The sequence below is a fragment of the Kryptolebias marmoratus genome, linkage group LG1, assembly GCF_001649575.2.
Source record: "Kryptolebias marmoratus isolate JLee-2015 linkage group LG1, ASM164957v2, whole genome shotgun sequence".
NCBI lineage: Eukaryota > Metazoa > Chordata > Actinopteri > Cyprinodontiformes > Rivulidae > Kryptolebias > Kryptolebias marmoratus.
The window spans coordinates 14,955,603-14,977,573 of NC_051430.1; the positions used below are offsets into that span (position 1 = coordinate 14,955,603).

Here is a 21,971-nt window from a genome sequence, read left to right on the forward strand (position 1 = left end):
TGTCCCTTTTTAAGTCAGTCTGAATGAGTTCTGCTTATACTTTCACAGAGAGTTTGGCCAGCTGGCAGTGGAGCTCCTCGATCAGTCCTATAAGCAGGATGAGCAGATGGCCATGAAGCTGCTGACATATGAGCTGAAAAACTGGAGCAACGCCACCTGCCTGCAGCTGGCAGTAGCAGCCAAACACCGAGACTTCATCGCTCACACCTGCAGTCAGATGCTGCTGACCGACATGTGGATGGGACGCCTGCGCATGCGCAAAAACTCTGGTCTAAAGGTAGTGTAATAGGAGGAGATATTTAGGATGAGCAGTTGGTAAAAATTTGAATGAAAGAAAATGCCTTTGCTCTTCATGGGGATTTCAGCCTGTTGTGTTACAGCAACAGGTTGTATTTTGACACTGAAATCCTCTTTGGGGGTTTGATAAAAGGTGATTATAAAAAGCAATGAAAAGATCTTCCCATTTTCCCAAATTGCCTCTCCAGATCTGCTTAGTGACCTTGTCTGCAATCACTTGTGATGTGTGAAAATGTGGGGAAGTGAAGCAGAAACAAGTGCTGATTAGTTTCATAAAAACCTCTGAATAAATTAATATAAACAAGTGGAGGGAGAGCCTGTTTTACATTCGTATACTGTATCTACAATAACTTGTACAGATGTTTCATATATATTTCTGCACACATACAACCCAGAAATTTACTTTTGTCTGAAAGTAGATTACAAAACAATTGAAATTGGGACAAAAATATGACAGTTGGTGATTTATTATCATTTATTAACTATTTACTGTTGCAGATATTATTTAACTAATTAAATGTTGAACATCTGGTGTTAGCTTCTTGTAATCTTCAATATCTTTTGACCAGCAAACTATGAGATGTTATTCTGTCTCCAAACAATGCCCTCCTCTGTCCATTTTCTTCAAATCAATTAAACTTTAAAAACACAGTAGACATGCAGTCATGTTTTAGTTTTTTTTAGCACTATGTGTTTTTCACCTTGCAGTCCTACAAAGTACACCAAACTTACTACCTTTACCATAAACCAGTATTTAAAAAGGCCTTAAATTTCTTTCAGACAACCTTCATGCTTCTGATTATATCTTTACTGGAAATATATAGTTTGTGTTTGGCATCTAGGCTCTGATTCCATCACTTCACAAACATGTTTTTCCAACATGCCTTAGAGTGATGGGATCATCTCCATCCTACAGAGCCCTCAGGTGAATGCTGGTGGTGTTGAAGTGAACTGAAACAACACAAGCAGCATCAGTGGCAGTGGCAACATAGCTGTGCAGAGTGAGGCAGGAAGTCTGCAGCCTAAATAGACCACCCAGATTGGAAGAATATGCTTGTTATGTCATGTTGCGTGTGAGGCAAAACGCGTGTGAAGCAGCAGTGAAGCTTGAGCTGATTGCCTGAAGTAGCTCACAGGCGCTGGCCAACATTACATCTCATCCAGTTGATTGAAAATACCTGATTTAAATGTGACTGTGAAATTAACTTCCAATCTTTTAAGTTTATGTACTGTTGCTACACACAAATACTGTATGCCAAACTGGGCTTTAATAATACTTTTTATTTATTTATTTGTTTATTTTAATTCTGCTCTTTTCCTTGTTGTGATAATCCTATGAAGTTCCTGACAATGGTCATCCAAGAACGTGCAATATTCAGTGTAAATAATGCACATGTAAATAATAAACAATGTAGCACTAACAATTTTCCACCAAAAATCACACACACACACGAGTTCATCTTTCAGCTGAACATGCACATCTTTCCAACCTCGGTGACTTGTCTCATACAAGAGGTGGATCTTTTCTTGACCTTTTAAATGTGACTCAGCCTCAACAGTTGCTTACAGCATGGTAAAATCTGAAGCAATGGTTTTTGCTAAAGTACTGCACAGTGAGTAAGACTATTTGTGCGCCAAACAATTGTGTTCTTGAGTACTTAAGCTCAAACCTTAGAGTTAAAGCATGTGAACTTAATCTAGATAATATGGTTATGAGTGAGTAGAAAAAAACACCCATTTCCGACACTGAAGATTTATTTAAGGAGTTTACATCTTCCTGTGCAAAAAAAAAAAAAGGCAGTTTACCTACCACAGTACTCCATCTTTATTTTAGGAGAGGTACTCCAATTCTTGAGACTCGGACAATTTTCACTGCTATAGAAAAAGAATAAGAACAAAGTTTATTAATATGTAAAGAAAGCCATTAAAAGTGTCACCAGAGTCCTCCCAGCAAAATGCATGCTGCCATTACTTCATTTGTACAAGCCACTTTAGTCAGAGGGAGCAAAACAGCCAACCTTATTTACAAGAAGTCTAACTTGAAAATTTTCCGTGAAGATTTTTTATGAATGCTGATGTGATGAACATCCCTTGCAGCCAAGGAGAGAGAGTTCATTACAGAGCAGGGTTTGAAGTCTGGGCGATATTTGTTTGCGTGGGTTCCCCTGATGTCTGGTGGTTTACGGTGACAGAGGGCAGCCGCTCAGATCACACAGGTCGGGGCTGTTTTCTTTTTTAATGAAGTGTTGCCCCTGGATTTGCTGAAGGTTGAGTTCACACTCATTCATACAGTGAATGAGGCAGGATGATGAGCCTAGCCTGGTCTGCTGGCTTTACAGAGCAGGGAAGGCTCGCAGTGGGAAGTAAATACGGTTTGGCCCTTGCTGGAGGAAAAGAGAGAGAGTGCAGCGCCAAGACGAATTCACTGGAGCAGAACGACAAAGAGGAACAAACAAGTAGAACAAACAAGATTTAAGCCCCCCCAGGAGTTTTAGATAAAATAACAATGTCAAAACAATCAGTTCTTATTTTTTTAACTTGATATTGTTGTAAAGTCAGACTATAACACATATGGTTGCAGGAGGCTGAAAACTGAATTGCAACAAGATGCAGAGTGCTTCCGTCACTCATCAGTGGATCTGACAGGATTCATGTCTGTCCCTTTGACGCGTTAATGTGACAGCACACGATGCAAAGCCATTACTTTATGTGCTGTAGTTACTGTAATTAAAACAATCTCACTGATCTCTTTTCCATCATCTTAAAACTATTAATATTTCCTGACTTATTTTTAAACCAGACATGAAGTCATGGATATATAACAAAAAAAATAAAAACCAGCTCTCAGAAATACGACAACACTAAATTTTGCATCAATTTTTGCCTTGTTCTTAACATTTCTGTTGTGATTTCAGCCATACTTAAAGCTTACTTGTCTTGTTTTTTGTTACTGAAGTGTGTATTTCGCATGTGTATCTGCTGTGAGTGCTGTTCTCATCGACCCCAGCAGCACAGTAATCTTGCTGTCTGTTTAAAATTACGATTTTATAATTTTCTTCTACAATGAGAGTGCTTGCCTGAGCTCTTGTCAGTTCCAGAGCTTTATTATATGGCTGCATGCAGGCTGGGGCATGATGCAAAAGTGGTTACAAGGGTACTTTTTTATCATGTGAGATTCATATGTGTGTGTGTGTGTGTGTGTGTCTCACAAATAAATTATAATTGGTTTGTTTGTTCTGACATTCCTTGCCTAAATTTTCCATCTGTGATTCAGCTCTTTCCTCTAACTATCCTTCACCTCTATATCCAGGTAATTTTAGGTCTGCTTCTGCCGCCGTCCATCCTGAGTCTGGAGTTCAAAAACAAGGACGAGATGTCCTACATGCCCCAGGATCAGGAGACCTATCTGCAGGAGAAGGAAGAGGAGGAGCCTGAGAAACCAGTCAAGGAGAAGGAGGAGGAGGACATGGAGTTCACAGTAAGATCTTACTGTGAGACGCAGTACAACTCCGTGGTGAGAGACCTCAGTCCTGCATCTCAGAATCTCTACACATATTCAGACAACACAATACACAATACAAATCTCTTGTGGACTTATTTGATGTTTTATTTTTGATGCCCACAATGAGATAGGCACAAGCATACGCACACAGTCCTCCTCACACCCACTTTCTCGTCCGGCCAACTGGACCTTTCCAGTGAAATGGGCCTTACCTGTTTATCGTTGTCTTAGCAACGACATGGTGTGGAGTTGTAGCGTCTCAGTCTGTCGCCGCTCGTGGGTTCCCTTGTGTGTATGTTTTTCTTTCTGCCCTCCTCTTCCTTCTTGTTTTCTCTCTTTGCTCCTTGTTTTCTCCTGCTTTCTATCTTTTATTTCGCAAACCTCCCCCTGTTTCTCTATCTCTTTCCCTCTTTTTCCTTCTCCTCCAAGCTCAGGTCTGATCGAGGTACAGTACCGTATGCCAGCCGATTGCTGCCCCTCACACTCTCTCCCATCAGTAATGGTTTGCTGCAGCATACCACTCAGCATGTCAGCTGCTGAGCATGGGAGGCCCAGGCTTTTGCATTATATAACTGTGTCTGCATGATGCTGCAGGGCTTTAATCACGCAGAGTCTGAGCACCTTCTCCCAGCTCACAGTGGAAGAGTTGGTCCATCTGCATAGACATGGATGTACAGCAGGAATAGGATACTTTCTATTTCAGTCCATTCAGTTCTTGCGATGACTCTGTGATCCGGTTTGTGTTCATTAAATGGAGACTGGTGTTTGGAAAGTGACTGCAAAACCCAAACGGGATCAGTATTCCTCTCAAGAATTGACTAAACTGAAATTGTACTCCTTCAGCGCCACTGTACATACTTGTACATACTGTACATCTGCATACAGCTAAGCCAGCAAGCCAGTGCAAACACTCACAAAAGCAGCCCTGTAGCACTGAAAGCCCTTGAGGCTCTCTCATATTAAACAAAAAAGCCTTTTCCCCAAGAATACATTTGTAATGAGCCTCTTCCTATTGCCCTGGCTTCTGACTGCACAAATGCACCTTCAGGTTCTTATGAATCACACAGATTCATACAGATGCGCACAAACTGCTTCACCACAGAGGGAGATTGTATTGTTGTATCCTCAGATGCTTTAGTTAAACCACACCATAATGATCCTAATAGCTCGTGTGATGTCTTGTGGTTACTTGCTGAATGGATAATGATCGTGTTCAGTAAAGACTAGAGATGAATCAAATCAGGTTTTTTTAGGCTGATCGATTTCTGATGTTTGCAAAGCTCCGATTTTTATTTCTCTCCAAAAACTAGAATTCTCAACAGGCTTTTCTTTTATTTTCTTTTTTTTGCCTGAACTGATAATTTGATTATACTTCGGGTACTCCAGTTTCCTCCCACAGACCAAGAACATTCATGTTAGGTTAATTGGTAACTCTTAAAATTGTCCCTAGGTGTGAGTGAGAGCGTGGATGGTTGTTTGTCTCGTTTGTCTCTATGTGTCCCTGTGATGGACTTGCGACCTGTCCAGGGTGTCCCCCACATCCCACACAGTGACTGCTGGAGGTAGACACCAGCTCCCTGCGACCCGGAATGGAGAAGCGGGTAAAGAAAATGGATGGATGGATGGATGGAAAACATGTTTGCATTTTCTCCTGAACAAGTTTCAGAGCTTTTTGTTTCTTTTACTGTAAATCTAAAAATAAATATATCTTCCAGGTTACTGGACAATAGTACACTTGCAACTAAAATCCATCTGAAAAATAATAACTATATATACCAATTATAAACCAGAATATAGATCTTTAACCTTTTTTTTTCTTTTCTTTTCTTTTTTGCACACGACAAAACATAAATGTGCACCATATTACAAAATACATTACTGATGACTGATAACAACTGCACAAATTACAAGTTTAAAAATATTCGACCTATCCCTTTAATATCAGTCAATTCTGGTCACTAGTTTGATTAGTTAACCCTAAAGACGTCATCCGAATCTGTTATTCTCAAAGCGCCCGTCTGTGGGTGCTTTGGACTAAAAATGACAGATTTTCCTTTTTTTTTCTTTCTTTGCACATAATGAAATTTTCTTTGATTTGTTTTCTGATTTAACAGAAAATGTTTCATCACTATTTCCAGGAGCTATACATTTTGCCAGGTCTGCAATGGTTTTAGACTTACAATACAATTTCATGGATGAACTCCCTCAGAGATCTGGTGTTGCTTTTACATTAAGACCATGACCCATAAAAACTGTAGACTCTAACCCTCTCTCATGGATAAGGAAATGTGTCACAGATTGAGTTGAGATATCAATGTCTAATCTCTTTCCTGTTCTTGTTTTTCTGTACTCCTCCTGTCTTTATCTCTGTCTATCTCCTGTCTCCTAATTGTTGTCTGAGACACAATCCATGAGTGTCCGTGTCTTCGTCATTACTGTGTTACAATATCAGCCTTCACTCAAACGCCACCTCAAACATACATTTCACATTTTGGAATGATGACATTGCCTGCGCTTGCTTCTTTGATTATGCTGTTAAAACTGTGCTATTGTTTGTAATATAACCCTCCTCTCTGTCTCCTCTTTCTCTATATTTTTTTATCTCTTCCCACCTTCTCCTTCACATCCATCTTTTTTTTTGTATCTCTACCAACCCCTCCCTTGTACCCCCCTCCCACACACACTCCCTTCTTTCCACACTCTCCTTTCTTTGAATCCTCACACCTTTCCCTCCCTCCTCCCTCGCTCTATGCGGGGCTTGCGTTCACCCAGGCAATGCTGGGTAAGGTAACCGCAGAGGCATCCAGAAAGAAGGATGTCGAGGAGGTTCAGAGCCGCCACCGCCTCATCCCCATGGGACGCAAGATATACGAGTTCTACAACGCTCCAATTGTCAAGTTCTGGTTTCATACGGTGAGAGTCGGCTTCAGCAACACCTCCCACATTCTCCTGCGGACGCAGTTTCTGCCGACTGTAGCTCTGCAAAGGCATCCTTCATGCGTTTAATGTCCGCTCTCACACAGCCTCCGATGCCATTAGACTCCTGTTCCAACATGTCATTAAACAGCTTTACTGGGTGCTAAAGTTAAGTGAGAAGGGGGAGATCGCTGGAAACAGAGTGATGAGGGAAGTGCAGAAGAATGAAGGAGGAGAAAGAACGGAATCTCACATACTGTAGATATATTTAATAAGTAGTTTGAATATACAGTAAAACCTCTGGCAATACATAGTTAGTGAATTTTTGATCTGAAGTTTACAGAGTGGTACACCAAGTAGGGGAAGTGAGTATTCAGTATGTGTGTTTTTGCATCTTTTACACAGCAGCTAGCATCTTTATTCTGTTTATAGTTTGGGTTTGGTGTTGCCTCTGCCTGTAAGCATGTGCATAATATTTCCTACAAGCTGGTCTTTTTTGTTGTTGTTGTTTTCCTAAACTTACCGATACCTTCAATTTGTTCGTCCAGTGAAAACATCTCTTTAGCACCAGCAAGGATTTTAGCAGTTTATTTGCCCTGAGAAAATATTTGTTTGCTTCATCCAATTTTCCTCCGTCTTCCTTCTCCTGTTTTTTGTCTTTCAGCTTAAAGAAAAATAGTCTTACAGTATGTTTAAGTGATAATACTTGTAGACCAGGCAACTGGTTTTGTCACAGGAGGTGGTCTTTTGACTCATTACAGAAATTGTATTCATACCTGTCACCTGCTGTGGAGCGCTGTCTCATCTTTAATAACCACGGTCCAATTTATCATAGAATCCAGCTGTGTATAAGAGTTTTAAAAGGAAAAATCTCAGTCACCCATATTACAATCACTTCACCAACTTGCATTACTCAAATGCTTAACTTGCTACTGGAAAAATAGATCCAGGTTTCAATGCTTCATTCTGATGCTTACCTGTATTAAATTATGTATAATTACTGCATAGTAACTGTTTATATATAAAAAAAACTGCTGAGTCTGTGGAACACGTCTGAAAGTTTTTCACATTTAATATTTTTATCAAGAATAACTCTATAAGAATAAATCTTTTTAAAAAGTAAAGGGTTATTTACGGTCAGTCTGCATTTTTAAGTGCAGATTTGAGCAGATACTCATAAATGCCCTTTTCACTGTAGCCCACATGGATTGTTTTTCCATATATTGAACAAAAATAAACTTCATCTTATCTCCATTGTTCCAGTTTGGGTGAACTACTCAGACAAGTAACACAAAATAAGACCTTGCTCTTTCTTTTTCTGCTTTTGTGTTTTATGCAGATGGCATATGTGGGATACCTGATGTTGTTTAACTACATTGTTCTGGTCAAAATGGACCTGTGGCCTTCTCCCCAAGAGTGGATTGTCATCGCTTACATCTTCACCAACGGCATTGAAAAAATGAGAGAGGTACATTAGATCCTGGCAAAATGTGAAAGCGGAGATGTATCGAACATTGCAAAACACAAATGGAGTAACTGTAATGTCACCCACAGTTTAATTTTGGTCATATCTGTGTTGGAGACTAGAGTCTAAGCTTTATGTCTATTTCATAAAACAGCTCAAAACAAACTTGAAAAACAGTGATGGATTGGTGAATTGGAAGCTAAAAAAACACATTTAGGAAGAAAGGAAGTGTAGCAAGATGGTGGTGGAAACAGAAAGGCACAGAAATGGAAAAACAACAACAGAAAAAAGTAAATAGAAAATACACTGTGACAAAATAATGAATCCAACCCAACTCTGTGGCTTTATACTGTAAGTGTATGAAATGCATTAATCATTGTGTCACATCATTTTCAGCTGCACTGTAAGAGGTCCAATTCTCTGATTGATGAATTTATACTGCCCTCTTATGGTGGTTACTAAAGAATGCATTTCCGTTCTCCCATTTCAGTCACTTTTTCCACAATTCTGATCTACAGTGTTTTTTTTTATTAACATTTCTTCCTATCCGCCCAGCACATGAGCATCTTTCACCACTTCCTTCCAGATCCTGATGTCAGAGCCGGGGAAGTTGCTGCAGAAGGTGAAGGTGTGGCTTCAGGAGTACTGGAATATCACAGACCTCATGGCCATCCTCATTTTCTCTGTCGGCATGGTTCTGCGTCTGCAGGAGCCACCGCTCATGAGCTACGGGCGCGTCATCTACTGCGTCAACATCATCTATTGGTATATCCGGCTGCTCGACATCTTTGGAGTCAACAAATACCTAGGTCCCTATGTGATGATGATCGGCAAGATGGTGAGAGGATGCAAGGGTGGGCAACTGGCTGTGTTTATGTGTTATTTTCAGCAGTGTATCTCATTAGTTCCCACTTAGTATACATTCTTCTTTGGTTTATGTTTACTTTCTGACTTTGCTTGGCATGATTGATAGTGACTGTATAATCAGACAGAGCTCCATGATTGCAAAAGGTGTAATCTGTAAGTGGGATGCACACCTAATGCTAATAGAGCTCCCGCACCTCTTAACTTGATTGTTTGATCTCAACAAGTACAACATCAGAGCCTTTGATTTATGCACGAAGACCTAGATCCGTAACCATCTGATGCTTGACTGCTTCTGACATGCACTGTATACCACCGGACATAAAGCCTTTGATATGAAAATCAGCAGCTGGGTTGAGAGAAGTCAGTCAAGTCATGGACTCATGTGGCGCTGCAGCACTATAGGCTTGTTAAATCTCAGTGCAATTTAGGAGAAGTAAATAAATGACATAAAAACAGACCAGCTGTGTTGTCTTCTTAGTAACTGTTTTCTGTTTTGACATTTTAATGTCTAATTTAACAAGAGTGATGCGGATGATTTGTTTAAGCCATTGAAGAAATAACAAAAACAATAGAGATCCAAAAATAGCTTTAAAGATGTGACTAAGAAATGTTTTAGCTTTTCATAATGAAAGTAAGTGACAGTCTTAATCAACACTATTCAAAACCACAGTTTTGTAGAGCTTAAATTAGCTGAGAGGGAGGGTGGCCACTTCAGCCATATAACCTCTTTAATCAATCTAAGAATTAAACCAAATTAGATGGCTTTTAATTACGGGGTCTGAGTCACATTCCAAAACAAATCTAATTTAATTTTATAGGGAGAGCAATCAAATATGCAAATGCAAACATAATTAATTTGAGTTTTTCCAACTGTGCTTCTACTTTTGCCTCATTAGTTCACTTCTTCTTTAAACACTCTTAACTGTTGTCCATTCCTTTACTCCTCCCCTCCTTCCCTTCTCCACCCCTCTGTCAGATGATCGACATGATGTATTTTGTGATCATCATGTTGGTGGTGCTGATGAGTTTTGGGGTGGCACGTCAGGCCATCCTCAACCCCAATGAAGACCCATCCTGGATGCTAGCCAGAAATATCTTCTTCATGCCTTACTGGATGATCTACGGAGAGGTGTTTGCCGACCAGATTGACCGTAAGTTTTGGGCATCAGCTGATAAAAAAATTCATTATAAATTTGGGGGAGGGTCGTTTTTGACCCTGAAGAGAGTACCGACAATAAATAAAACACTTATGTTGTTGATGAAATTTGAAAAAAATTCTTTAAGATTGTAAGCACATACACTTGCTGACAAGAAAAAGTTAAGCACCCAGACAAAGAGGTTGTATTAAAATGAAACTGCATGTATTGAATGGTCATGTGACTGTATTCCAATAAATACAATATCAGATCAAATGAACACATAGTATAGGCATACGGCTTGCTCTATGTGGGAGTAGGATGTGTCACCCCCTTGGCCCTGGAAACAAGCAGCAATTTGATGAAGGATGGAGTCATACAGCTGTTGTATCCTTTCCTGCTGCAAGTCCATCACAGCTGTTATAATTGGCCCTTCAGATCCAACAGATTGGCACTGGGTCGGAGTTGACTTACAAGCTGATCCCACAGATCTTCATTGGGGAAAAAATCCCGATGACCTGGCTGGCCATAAAAGGACCTCAACAAGACACAGGCAGTCAATTGGCACATGATGTGTGGCCAGACATTGTCTTGTTGAAAGACTGTACCAGGGTGCTGTCTCGTGAAGAGTAAGATATTTGAACTCAGGATGGAACTGACCTAATTCTGTGTCATCAGGGTTCCCCAAATCTCTGCAAAAGGTGACTTAAACCATATCCTTTGACCCCTCACATCACAATGCCAAATCTAAGTGTGTCTTTCCATGACATTGACAGGAAGGGTCAACTCCTCTCAGCACCACTGTATGCACACGTTATGGTCATGTGTGGAAGTTCAGAACTAATATTCAACACTGGATCGACTCCCTTTTAACAAGAAGAGACCTCCAACAGAACCAGGACCAGGACCAGGATTAGCAGCCATCGCCCTTGACAAGCTGGGGTTTAAGAGGATAGGAAAGAGATACAGACAAACACAGGATTGGTCCAGACATAGTTTCAATGAGAAGAGGAAAAAATAAAACACAGGTTAATGACAGCAATAATTGCCTGTACAAGCATGGAGCATAGTGGGAGTAAAGACAGCAGAGTGAGGAAATGTGGTCAGTGTATCCTTCAGCATAGGGATAGTTCAGGAAGGCCAAACCAACCCTAACTATAAGATTTATCAAAAGGAAAGTCTGAAAAGAAGATACAGTTCCACTGTGACATCTGTACCCCCACACGCCGGGCAATACAAGATGCCACCACCTGACCTCATGCAAGCCCATAATGCGATTCATCAAGTCAAACTCCAAGGACCGGTAATGCTGTCTAATTCATCTACACATGATGCATCATCTGTGGCTGGTGACCTTCACTCAATGTTTTCACTGATTGTTAGATGCTCTGACAATTGTCTGACAACATTATTGTTTCACTTGTGATGCTACCATTTATGCCCTCTGGTACCCATCCTTGATGTGCCAACTTCTTTCATACTGAATTGTTTACATGCCCATCACTGGTCTTAATGTGGACCAAATTACATCTAAATTGGACCGTTCCTTCTGGGTGCTTCACTTTTTTTGTCAGGGAGCATATCAAACACATCAGTTAGACAAATTGCTTAATTGTTTAAGTTTTTGACAAATCTGTAGCATATAAGAACACTACAATGTGGCATCAATTTGTCATGTTTTATTGTATATCTTTATTCTTTTATATCTGGTTTACATTGTGTTTTAATAAAACAAAAAGAAGTGTGGGGAATGTCTGTGAGAAAATGTCCTGAGAGTAAGGATTTGTCTGTGTGCGGTTCTGTTGACTTTTAGTATGGCACTGTATATGATGGTGTGCACAGAATGTGAGGAGTGGCCCAAAGAGAAGAGATCTGAAATAATGTTTTCATTCTTTGTTTCAGATATGCATAGTAGGAAGTTACAGCAAAGGCTGAATGAAAAACTCTGGCTGGTCGAAAATTACTTTCGAACGCACGGAACCTGGCGTAGCAATGGTCCATCCCACATTGCCCAGTGCAGTCAAAATCCCAGTAATTCTACACATATAGACCTCAGTTTAACCACATCTACCTATCCCACCTCTTCGTCATCCTCGCATTAACACCATGTCATGCCCACTCCTACCACAAGAGGCCTCTTGAGACAAAAGTGTGCATGTGGTTCCTGGTTGTAAGGCTAAAGTTGCCCTTGTGTTGGCATCTCAGGTCAACTACTGGATATCAGTAGTATTGTTTAATTGACTAGTTCAGGTAAATCTGAAGTGAATAAAGGCCTGACTTTGTCAGACTATGCACTTTTTCAAATTTTTAAGACACCTAGTAGCTTGACCTAAGGCTATACCTTGTAAGCAACTTTACTTCGATTAGTTTTGGCTGGTTAGGTATGCAGCACTTTTCAGATGTATTTTCATATTTTTATGGTCTTTGTTTCTGGTCAGCTGCAACATCAAGAAGAACTATCAAAGATTTGATATCTTCTTGATGCTTCTTTCCTTTTATTTGTTGCCTAATTCTAAATTACTTTAATCTGAAGAAGTGACCTTGCCATGATAAATCCACGTTTCGCATGAACCATTGTCACCACTTCGCTACGCCTGCTCAGCTTTTCACTGGAGTAGCTGCTTCACATTTTAAATATTTACACTGATCTATCCAGTATTCTTCAAGGCCAAGCACTAAAATTTACTCTAATATTAATATCACATCACACAGGATAAAAACAAAACAGTGCAGACATCCACACTATAACAAAGCTACCATCCACATTTCATCATTTCTAATCTGTTTTTTCACGTGGTTCAGTTGTCAGAGTTTTTAAGTCCAAATTTTTTGAAGGTTAAAAAAAAATGTATACAAAAAAAAAGAAATTACTTCAGTTCTCTGTCTTTGGGCTACATTGTGTGAAACAATTGATCACTGAGAAATGATGAGCATGAATAGGCGGAAACTCCAAGGCAGACAAACCAAGGACGAATGCTGAATGTTCTGCAGATCAGCCACAGCAACTGAACCATCATGGATGAAAAAAACATACTGTGTATATCCTTAATACATTTCAGAAAAACTCAGCACAATCAACCATTGCTGATCAAAGCTATGGCTCTCATATGAGACAATATATTTTAAACACTTGTTTAAATATATTGGGAACACAGACTGTGATGACACATGACAAATGTGTTGTTCTGTGTATTTTGCTTTCAGAAACCCATTTCTGAACATGAGCCCCTGCCATTATAGCGTCCACTTTTCTGAAACCCCTTTTTGAGAAAACAAAAGCATAAAAATACATTTTGTTTGTTTGCAAAATATGCATTTATGTAGTTTGTTTGATGTTTTTAGATCTTGCTTGTCTTTTTTTATTGTTATTGTGGTCTTGTACTGGTTGTGTCTTAAAGTGTTATTTTTATTAATTTGCTAAGGCTTTTACCATAAGTTTTGTTTTTTTCTTTGTTTTCTGTTTATGCTGAGTGTCTGCATGTATCTCTAATTAACCATGCAATCAGAATGTTGATAATACCACAATTATAAATGGATTAAAATCTCTTTTTAAACATTATCTACAGTGTATTAAAGTGTGTCTATGTGTGTTTGTTTTGTGACACTGTGCAGCTCCTTGTGGACAGAATATCACTACAGAAGATGGCGTGGTGGTGGCCCTACCACCCTGTAAGACTGGAGCTTGGATCGTCCCTGCAATCATGGCATGCTATCTGCTGGTGGCCAACATACTGCTAGTCAACCTGCTCATAGCAGTGTTCAAGTATGTATTTAGTTTATTTCCCAAAACAAATTAATTTAAATATCTTAAACTGTATGCTGTTTAGGAAAAAGCAGCCTTAAGTTCATTTTAGATTTTAAAATGATTGTTAGCTTCTATTAGAGCAGCTGTAAAGCATCTCTTATTAGATCATTCTCTAATTATACTGACACATTGGGATGCAGCTTCTCCCACACTGGCATTGTAATGCTAATGATTTGTTATTGTGTAAAGGATTGTGTAGAAGGATGTTCATGACCATATTCTGAGTGGCTGAACTTTAAGTAGCACAGCAGCTAAGTAGAAGAGCTGGTTCATCCAATAGTCTATAATAAACTATTGCTCGATCCCTTGATTTGCTTTATTTTACAGTACTGTGTTAAGGTTTCAAACCATTTCTCAATTTTATTATACTTAGTCTTGAAAAAGAGATATTTTGTAATCTTTAAGATTAATTTTAATCTATAGTTCTTCAAGCTTTTTGAAGGTCTTACAAACTTTTTTCTGTGGACTTTGGCTGTTTTGTCTGTCATTTTCTTCCAGTCCTTGTACCTGACCCTGCATATTGTGAACTGGACGCTTTAAATGACAAGTCTACAATGATTATCTGTAGATAAAACAGTATCTGAAAGTCATCTCTTTAAAAAACAGAGTGAAATACATCCATTGATGACCTGAAACAAACTGTGTTATTATTGGTATGTTTTATAGATTTAACTAAAGAAATGGGAACAAATTATGTATTTGTGCCTAAAGTTGTTGTCTGGTATATATCAATACAATACAGTTTTTTAAAATTAAGTTTAGGAGCCTTTTTATGCTTGAATCATATAATGGGCTGGGTATGGTTTTATAAACAAAACAACAAAAATATTTCTTAAAATGTTCAGGCACCAGACTGAAAATTAAAGAAAAAGCAGCCAAAATCCAAACAGAAATTTTGAGAAATCCTTCAAGGCTACTTTAAAAGCTTAAAAGAAAGTCTGGCTGCTTGGAAGCAAAGAATAAAGAAATGACTTTTGCGCAAATCTTTGAGGATGTCATCTGTTATGATCTGATCTGGAGTCTCTGTTCGATTTCTCTTTAGTAATACATTCTTTGAGGTGAAGTCCATCTCCAACCAGGTGTGGAAGTTCCAGCGCTACCAGCTCATCATGACCTTCCACGAACGCCCAGTCCTTCCTCCACCCCTCATCATCTTCAGTCACATAACTATGGTCCTCAAGCATCTGTGCTGCCGTTGGCGCAAGCATGATGACGACGAGAGGGACTATGGGCTGAGTGAGTGTCAGGTTTACATAAAGTCTGAGAAAAATGAGTCTGAACAACAGACAGATTTCAGAGTTCTAATCATTGGAAATGTGTAAATTGTTTCTCTTTATCAGTTGCATTGCTGTAACATTTACATAATCTAAATAAAAATTTGGAACACATGCAGTTTTGATATGGACAACCAGTGAAACATGACAATGGAGCTAAAAATGTTCAATCTTTTCTTTTCCACAGAGCTTTTTATCACAGAGGATGAGCTAAAGAAAGTTCATGACTTTGAGGAGCAGTGCATAGAAGAGTACTTCAGAGAGAAGGATGACAGATTTCACTCATCTAACGACGAGAGGATCAGAGTTACATCTGAGAGGTCAGACATAAGTGCACAAATGACTGTAATCTAACTTCTACACACTGTAGTACTTATATGACTGTTTTCTGCCTTTTCTTCTCTGTAGAACACAATAAAACCCACATAGTGGCTTTCAGTAATTATAGTTTTTCTTCTCTTCTACATTAGGGTGGAGAACATGGCAATGCGTTTGGAAGAAGTCAATGAGAGGGAGCACTTCATGAAAGCATCACTACAAACTGTTGATATTCGTCTGGCCCAAATGGAGGAGCTAATTGGACGAATTACTGTAGCGTTGGAGCGTGTAACAGGTGTTGATCGTGTGGAGGTCAGCAAAGCCCGATCCCGGACTTCATCTGACTGCACGGATTCTGCATACATACTCCGCCAAGCAGAGTGCCAAGAGTCAGCATACATCCTCCGTCAGAGCAGCTTTAACAGCACCGAAGGGAATGCCTACCGCCTCCAGGAGGCGCTGGAGGGAACAGCTGAGGGCTCCATGTCCCCTCCTTCTCCTACAAGCATCGCTACACGAGCGAGGAGTCACTCATTTTATGTTGGAGGTGGGCGTGCTGTTGACAGATCGAGTGGGGCTGAACGAGCTGAAAGCTTCTTCAAGGAGCGCTCACTTAGTCTCCACCGAGCCAACAGCTCACAGTCTGTGTCCTCAGCTGCCGCCACCAAGGAGTCTAAGCCCCTCCCACTGGCGACGCTGGCGGTTTCCCAGCAGCACCGTCCTTCCTCATGCATTGATATCTATGTCTCAACGTCTGAGGAGGTGGGACCTACAGAGGTCTTTCTTGATCCTCTGCGTGTGATCCCACCTCTGCAGAGAGACTGCTCAGTGCAGTCGGACACCTTAGAGACGATGCTGCCTGGAGGCCGCGAGTACAGCAGCACTGCCACTAGCGGTTTGGGCGACAGGCACTCGGAGGGCGGAGCAGGAAGCAGTGGAACAACTGGAGCGATGTTTGATGACAGCGCAGCTGCTGACTTGTCATTGTGTTCAGCACACCTCTTACCAGACACCACCCTACCTCCTTGGGATATGGAACCGTCTCCACCTCCCTCAGCAGGGCTGCTGGAACGCTCTAAGAGCAGCCGCTACCTCTCGACAGTTGGCACGTCGTTCCTGGATGAGCCTCCGCTTGTCAAGTCCCACAGCCTTATGTTCACACCAAGAGGCTGTTATGGAGGGCTGGGGGCAGGGGTTCAGGTAAAGGCTGCAGAGTACACCAGCATCACTGACTGCATCGATACACGCTGCGTCTCGGCTCCATACACTCCTGCAGAATGCTCACATTCACCTGGGACATCCTCTTCATTCACCTTCGACAAGCCGTCAGACATCAGTTCTGCTCACCCAGAGAGAGAGGCAGAGCTGAGTCACACAGAGTCTGATCCAGAGGACCCTGAGGATCTGATTCCAGCCTCTGATGCCTCTCGATTAGGGGGCCTCGGTGGGCCCAGTGTAGCCCCTCTCTGCTCCCCCTTCTCCAAGCTGGAGCGAGCAAACAGCTGCTCTTCAGACGACTCCCATCCTTCACTCACGCTGGCCCCTCCGCACCGGAAGAGCCTGTCAGTGAGTGAAAGGATGGAGAGGGGACCGGGATTGGGAGCAGACAGGGGACCTGGGCCTGGGGGGCGAGGTCTGGTGGGACATAGAAACCCTTTCCTCAGGAGCAAGTCTGGAGCGAGGCCTGAAACAGCCAAGACTGACAGCCTGTCCATAAGGAAGCTGGCTGCTCCGTCAGCTTTCCGCAGCTTTGAGAGACAAAACTACACATGACAAGGACACATAGGTGCACGCACACACTGTTAGGGTCAAAAACTGAAACGGCAAGGGTGACAGCAGGATAAAGCTGCCTGTATTTGCTGATCTGGACCATATCTACACTTTATTCCCTTTTTATTTTACATTACAAAAGTTTATTCACACAGCATAGAAGGGCAGCTTTATCCTGAGCCATGAATGAGAAAATTTAGAAATTCCTACGTAAACCCATCAAAACAAAGAGCTATGAATTTAGATTAGTTTATACCTCTTGTAGCAAAGTAACTTACAGTGGGACATTCCGACAATGGAAGGTGTTTTTGTCTTGTATGTCTTCCACTAACCAACTTTACATCGATTAGACATCTGTCACTGTGTTACATCACATATCAATCACACTAGTAAAAAAAATAAAATGTACGCTTTTATTCCTAATTGTGTTATTTCATAGACACTGTCATGAAAGAAAGAAAGAAAGAAAGAAAGAAAGAAAGAAAGAAAGAAAGAAAGAAAGAAAGAAAGAAAGAAAGAAAGAAAGAAAGAAATGTGCTCACATTATTTTGTATTTTGGCATCAGCATTATTACCACTACAAAATCTTTGTTTTAAAGCATTTTCTACTTACCATATAAGTGACAACCCATCACTGGCAGTTTGACAAAAGCTGACTTTTCGAGCAGCTTCTGATCTGTAACGTGGCAACAACTTACCTCTAGTGCATCTTTGAAGTATGTACAAGTTTTTCTTTTTAAACAGACATCATTTTTTTTTTGTTTGTTTTGGTCATGTATCATACCATTAGAGGAGAAACGTCTGACTCACTCATGCTTTGTCTCTAAGCCTAACTTTTTTTTGTCAATACAGCTGGAAAGAAACACATTTCAGTGAAGTCATTTCTCTAACGTCTGTATACACGAGTCTATGTCAAGTAGGTGAATGAGTGCTTTAAAGTGCATAGAGGTGGTCTGCGTTATAAGTGGTGTCTGGTGAGACTCACTGCACACAAATCCTTCACGCCTGATCCCACAGCTTTAACAAGTGCAATTGCAAACATTGAGGACAAGAGGGCGCTGTGAGTGTATGAGTTAGCCTGTACTTGGCAGACACCTGATGTGAAGTTTTTTTTTATTTTTTTGCCTAACCTTTACACCAAAATAATAATAATCCACTCACTAAGTCTTAGCTCTCTTGTAATCTCCTTCAGATTTTTTTTTTTTATTTTGGCAATGTTATTATTTTGCAAAGTTCTACATCCAGTTATTAGATCCGTCCTTCACCTGTTCCAATAATGTCATTTATTTTCTCTATTTGTTTTTGGCTACTTTCAAGGTAAACCACTGCAACACGACTGTAAGAGAAGGTAGTTTATAAATGACTGCCCTAAATATAAATTGTGTACAGGTCACATAGAGTTCTTTAAAAAAAAAAAAAGAAAGAAAGAAAGCACTATTTATTAAATTTTTAAAAAGCTTGGGAATAAGCTGTCAAGTATATGCATTATAGGTGAGATTTTAAAGAAGGTTGTGTATTAAAGGAAGAAACATTGGGTTATTAATACTATCAAAATCTCAGAGCCAGATAAGTTTATCAAACTTTCTATTTTTTCTCATTTCTAACGAAAGAAGTCTGGTGTGAAGAAAAATGTTTTTCTCATTAGATTTGTAAAGATAATATAGATGAGATTAATAGACTCCTTGTTGATTTCTTGTTTTTTTTTTAATATATTCTTGCTTTTTCAATTCTGTTTAATCTTCTTGCATTTATTTTGAGATGAAAATTATATTTATTAACACGTTTTTTCTTGCTCATTGCTGATGATTAAACGCCTGTTTGAATTATATAATTAATATTTATATGTTTTCAGTGATATTTTTGTCAAAATATAAGTATTTTCTAATTAAGCTTTTAAATATAATGAAAGATGACCATCTACATGCACTAAATGATGTATAATATTATTTATTGAATTTAGAATAGTCTAAAATGCTGTACATTTCAATCATATTTATTGTATTTAAGTAGTTTTTATTGTGTGTTTTATCAAACAACTTCTAAGATTTTTTATTGTTGATTTGGCAATCCACAGTTGCCAGTAATACCAAACTTTTAGGGTGCCTTTTGGGCATGGATGGAGTATGTGGGGACTTATCTGTGAAACTTCACATTTTTGTCTTCTGTTGTTGCTTTTTTTCCATAGAGGCCAACTATCACTGATTATTTTCTCATAGACCTCTGTTCTGTTTCTCATCTGATGTACAGAGTGGAGGAATTGTTACTGTCAGTCGACTGTATCATTGCTCATTTGGACATTTATCTACATTTCTTTAAGAAAATGATGTCTTGAGCGTCATAGATTAAGAAGAAAAGGTCTTTTTTGCACGTGAAACTGAGACACAATGAGACCCAGCTTCTCCGCTTGGCTGGTGCTGTCACAGTAAACTCTTCTGTCTCACTTGAACTGCTTGATCTGACTCACTTGTGTCACAACTCAGTCGTACAATCTAAACATCCAGACTGTTAAATGTCTTCAGTTGCACAAGGTATTGTGCAACCTCAATCAACGCTCACTTCTGCTTAGAAATATCTGTAAAATTTCACTTTATCCTGTTATTTCTCACACTGACATAAGATTTCAAGTGTCGGAGACATGGTCAGTATCAATCGCGTGGGATGGACAGAATTAGGAGTAAAGTTGTCGTTTCATGCAAAAGATCTGATTTACCGCTTCTTTACCAAAATGTGTGGGCTACGTTGTGGAGACAAAACGGTTGACCCCAGGTTAGTGCTCAGGGACAATATTCCCCCAGTGATGCAAGACAGAGGGTGTACTTCATAGAGTCATGGTGGGATTTTATTAAAAGGAGCCGATTTGGATGAGTGTGTCTTAAGCTGACGGCATTCAATATAATCACTGTGCTTTATGAGTCTAACCCAGAATTTTGGGGGATTTTAGATGAACTTTATATATATTTTTGTTTGTTTAATGTCTTCAGAAATAGCAATAGCATTTGAATGAATGTCTTCATACTGGCTCGACTTGCTGACCCGCTAGAGCTTCAATTGCCAACAGTAAAAAACAAAAGGGAAAATATTTTTTTTTCTTCTTTTTAATGTTTATGGATATGTGTGTTTTCATAGAGACAGGCTTTGGTCACGCACAGTTGCTGCTTACATTTTGAACCAAACCAAACTTTGTCAAACCAAATGGAAACAGATGCAGTAATGTTCAGTCGACCTGTTGTCTACAAAGCTGCGACAGACAGGGTTTAAGAAACAAGCCAAGGTTGAACTGTTCAACTCAAGCTCTCTATGGCAAAGTATGAAAACAAATGACTGTGTTTGGCTTAGGCCCTCCCATTTGGCCTGTTATGAAATGAAAAGAAACTTTCCTTCCTCAGTTTGTTTATCCCCACAGTAAGGAGTGTCAGATAACATACGTGTCCTTGGCATGTAGGAACTTCTGCGATCGGTAAACGGCTGTATGATATATGGACGCGGCCGGTGTGGAGCGGGAGGTGTGAATGTGAGCGTGTGTGTACAACTGACTTACGTGCGAACTCAGACATTTAGATGACACCAATAACAGGGAGGCATGCCAAGACAACACAACCCAGCAGAGTCTCAGTGTACAGTACTTTTTAAATATTTTCCTATGCTCTATCAATATGAGTTTTAATGATAATCAACAGATTTGCTTCCTTCTTATGAACTTTGTGACTAGTAAGCTATAAAGGAAGTTTTACACACATGTTTTTTCTGCAATAATGTTGATAAACTAAAAGGGACTTACTGCATCCCACTACTGGTCACACCTAATTTAATGTCCTTTAAATGCATGCAGTTCTTCCACTCAGCGTGTACACAGATGACTTGTGATGTTGACTGAGAGAAAGATAGAGATTATATTATGAAATTAAAGTAGTGAGTATTTGGATGCAAATACAAATCTGTATTCTTCAATGTGAATAGGATCATGTCTGGCATGCATTGTTAAATAAACAATTAAATAGATTGGTATCTGTGTAGTTTTTTAATATTCAACCAAATGATAACATACTTGTGCATATTTTTCATACTTAGATGACCCAGGACCTTTGAGATACTTCATCCTTCAGCTGATCAGTATTTGTATGTTAAGTTTTTAACTGTAGCTCTTTGGGAATCACCTTCTTGTTACTAAAATACCATTTTATGTGTCAAACTGTGTTACCTTTGGTATTTGTATGGATTCAACAAAAGAAACACAACAGAATCTTTATGACAGATTGCTGGTAACAAAGTGCCTAAAGTTTGCTGAGTTCTATATGAACTTGAGTGACATCCCACTCTTAATCCATAGGGTTTAATATGATGTTGGCCCTCCTTTTGCAGCTGTCACAGCTTCAACTCTTCTGCATAGGCTTTCCACAAGGTTTACAAGTTTGCTTATGGGAAGTTTTGAACCATTCATCAAGAAGCACATTAATGAGGTCAGAAACAGCTGTTGGACAGTCTCTGCTCTAATTCGTCCCAAAGGTGTTCTGTCAGGTTGAGGTCAGGACTCTGTGCAGGTCAGTCAAGTTCTTCCACACCAAACTCCATCAGTCATGGCTTTATGGACCTTGCCTTGTGCACTTGTGCTCAGTCATGTTGGA

General features: G+C 39.8%; 1 protein-coding gene across 9 annotated transcripts in view; it reads left to right on the forward strand.

The window, feature by feature from the left end:
• trpm3 (transient receptor potential cation channel, subfamily M, member 3) overlaps nt 1-21,419 on the forward strand; it is a 146,449-nt gene extending 125,030 nt beyond the window's left edge. For 3 of the 9 annotated variants that reach the window (XM_025006129.2, XM_017417204.3, XM_017417205.3), the window contains 11 exons: nt 49-277; nt 3,608-3,811; nt 6,572-6,712; nt 8,055-8,183; nt 8,767-9,018; nt 10,024-10,198; nt 12,086-12,214; nt 13,796-13,946; nt 15,031-15,224; nt 15,450-15,582; nt 15,733-21,419. In XM_025006129.2, coding sequence (XP_024861897.1) covers nt 49-277; nt 3,608-3,811; nt 6,572-6,712; nt 8,055-8,183; nt 8,767-9,018; nt 10,024-10,198; nt 12,086-12,214; nt 13,796-13,946; nt 15,031-15,224; nt 15,450-15,582; nt 15,733-17,353 — 3,358 coding nt within the window. In that variant the 3' untranslated portion in view covers nt 17,354-21,419. The remainder of the gene's footprint in view (nt 1-48; nt 278-3,607; nt 3,812-6,571; nt 6,713-8,054; nt 8,184-8,766; nt 9,019-10,023; nt 10,199-12,085; nt 12,215-13,795; nt 13,947-15,030; nt 15,225-15,449; nt 15,583-15,732) is intronic. The other 6 variants (XM_017417206.3, XM_017417207.3, XM_017417210.3 and 3 more) reach the window with 4 other exon arrangements.
• The last annotated feature ends 552 nt before the right edge of the window (nt 21,420-21,971 follow it).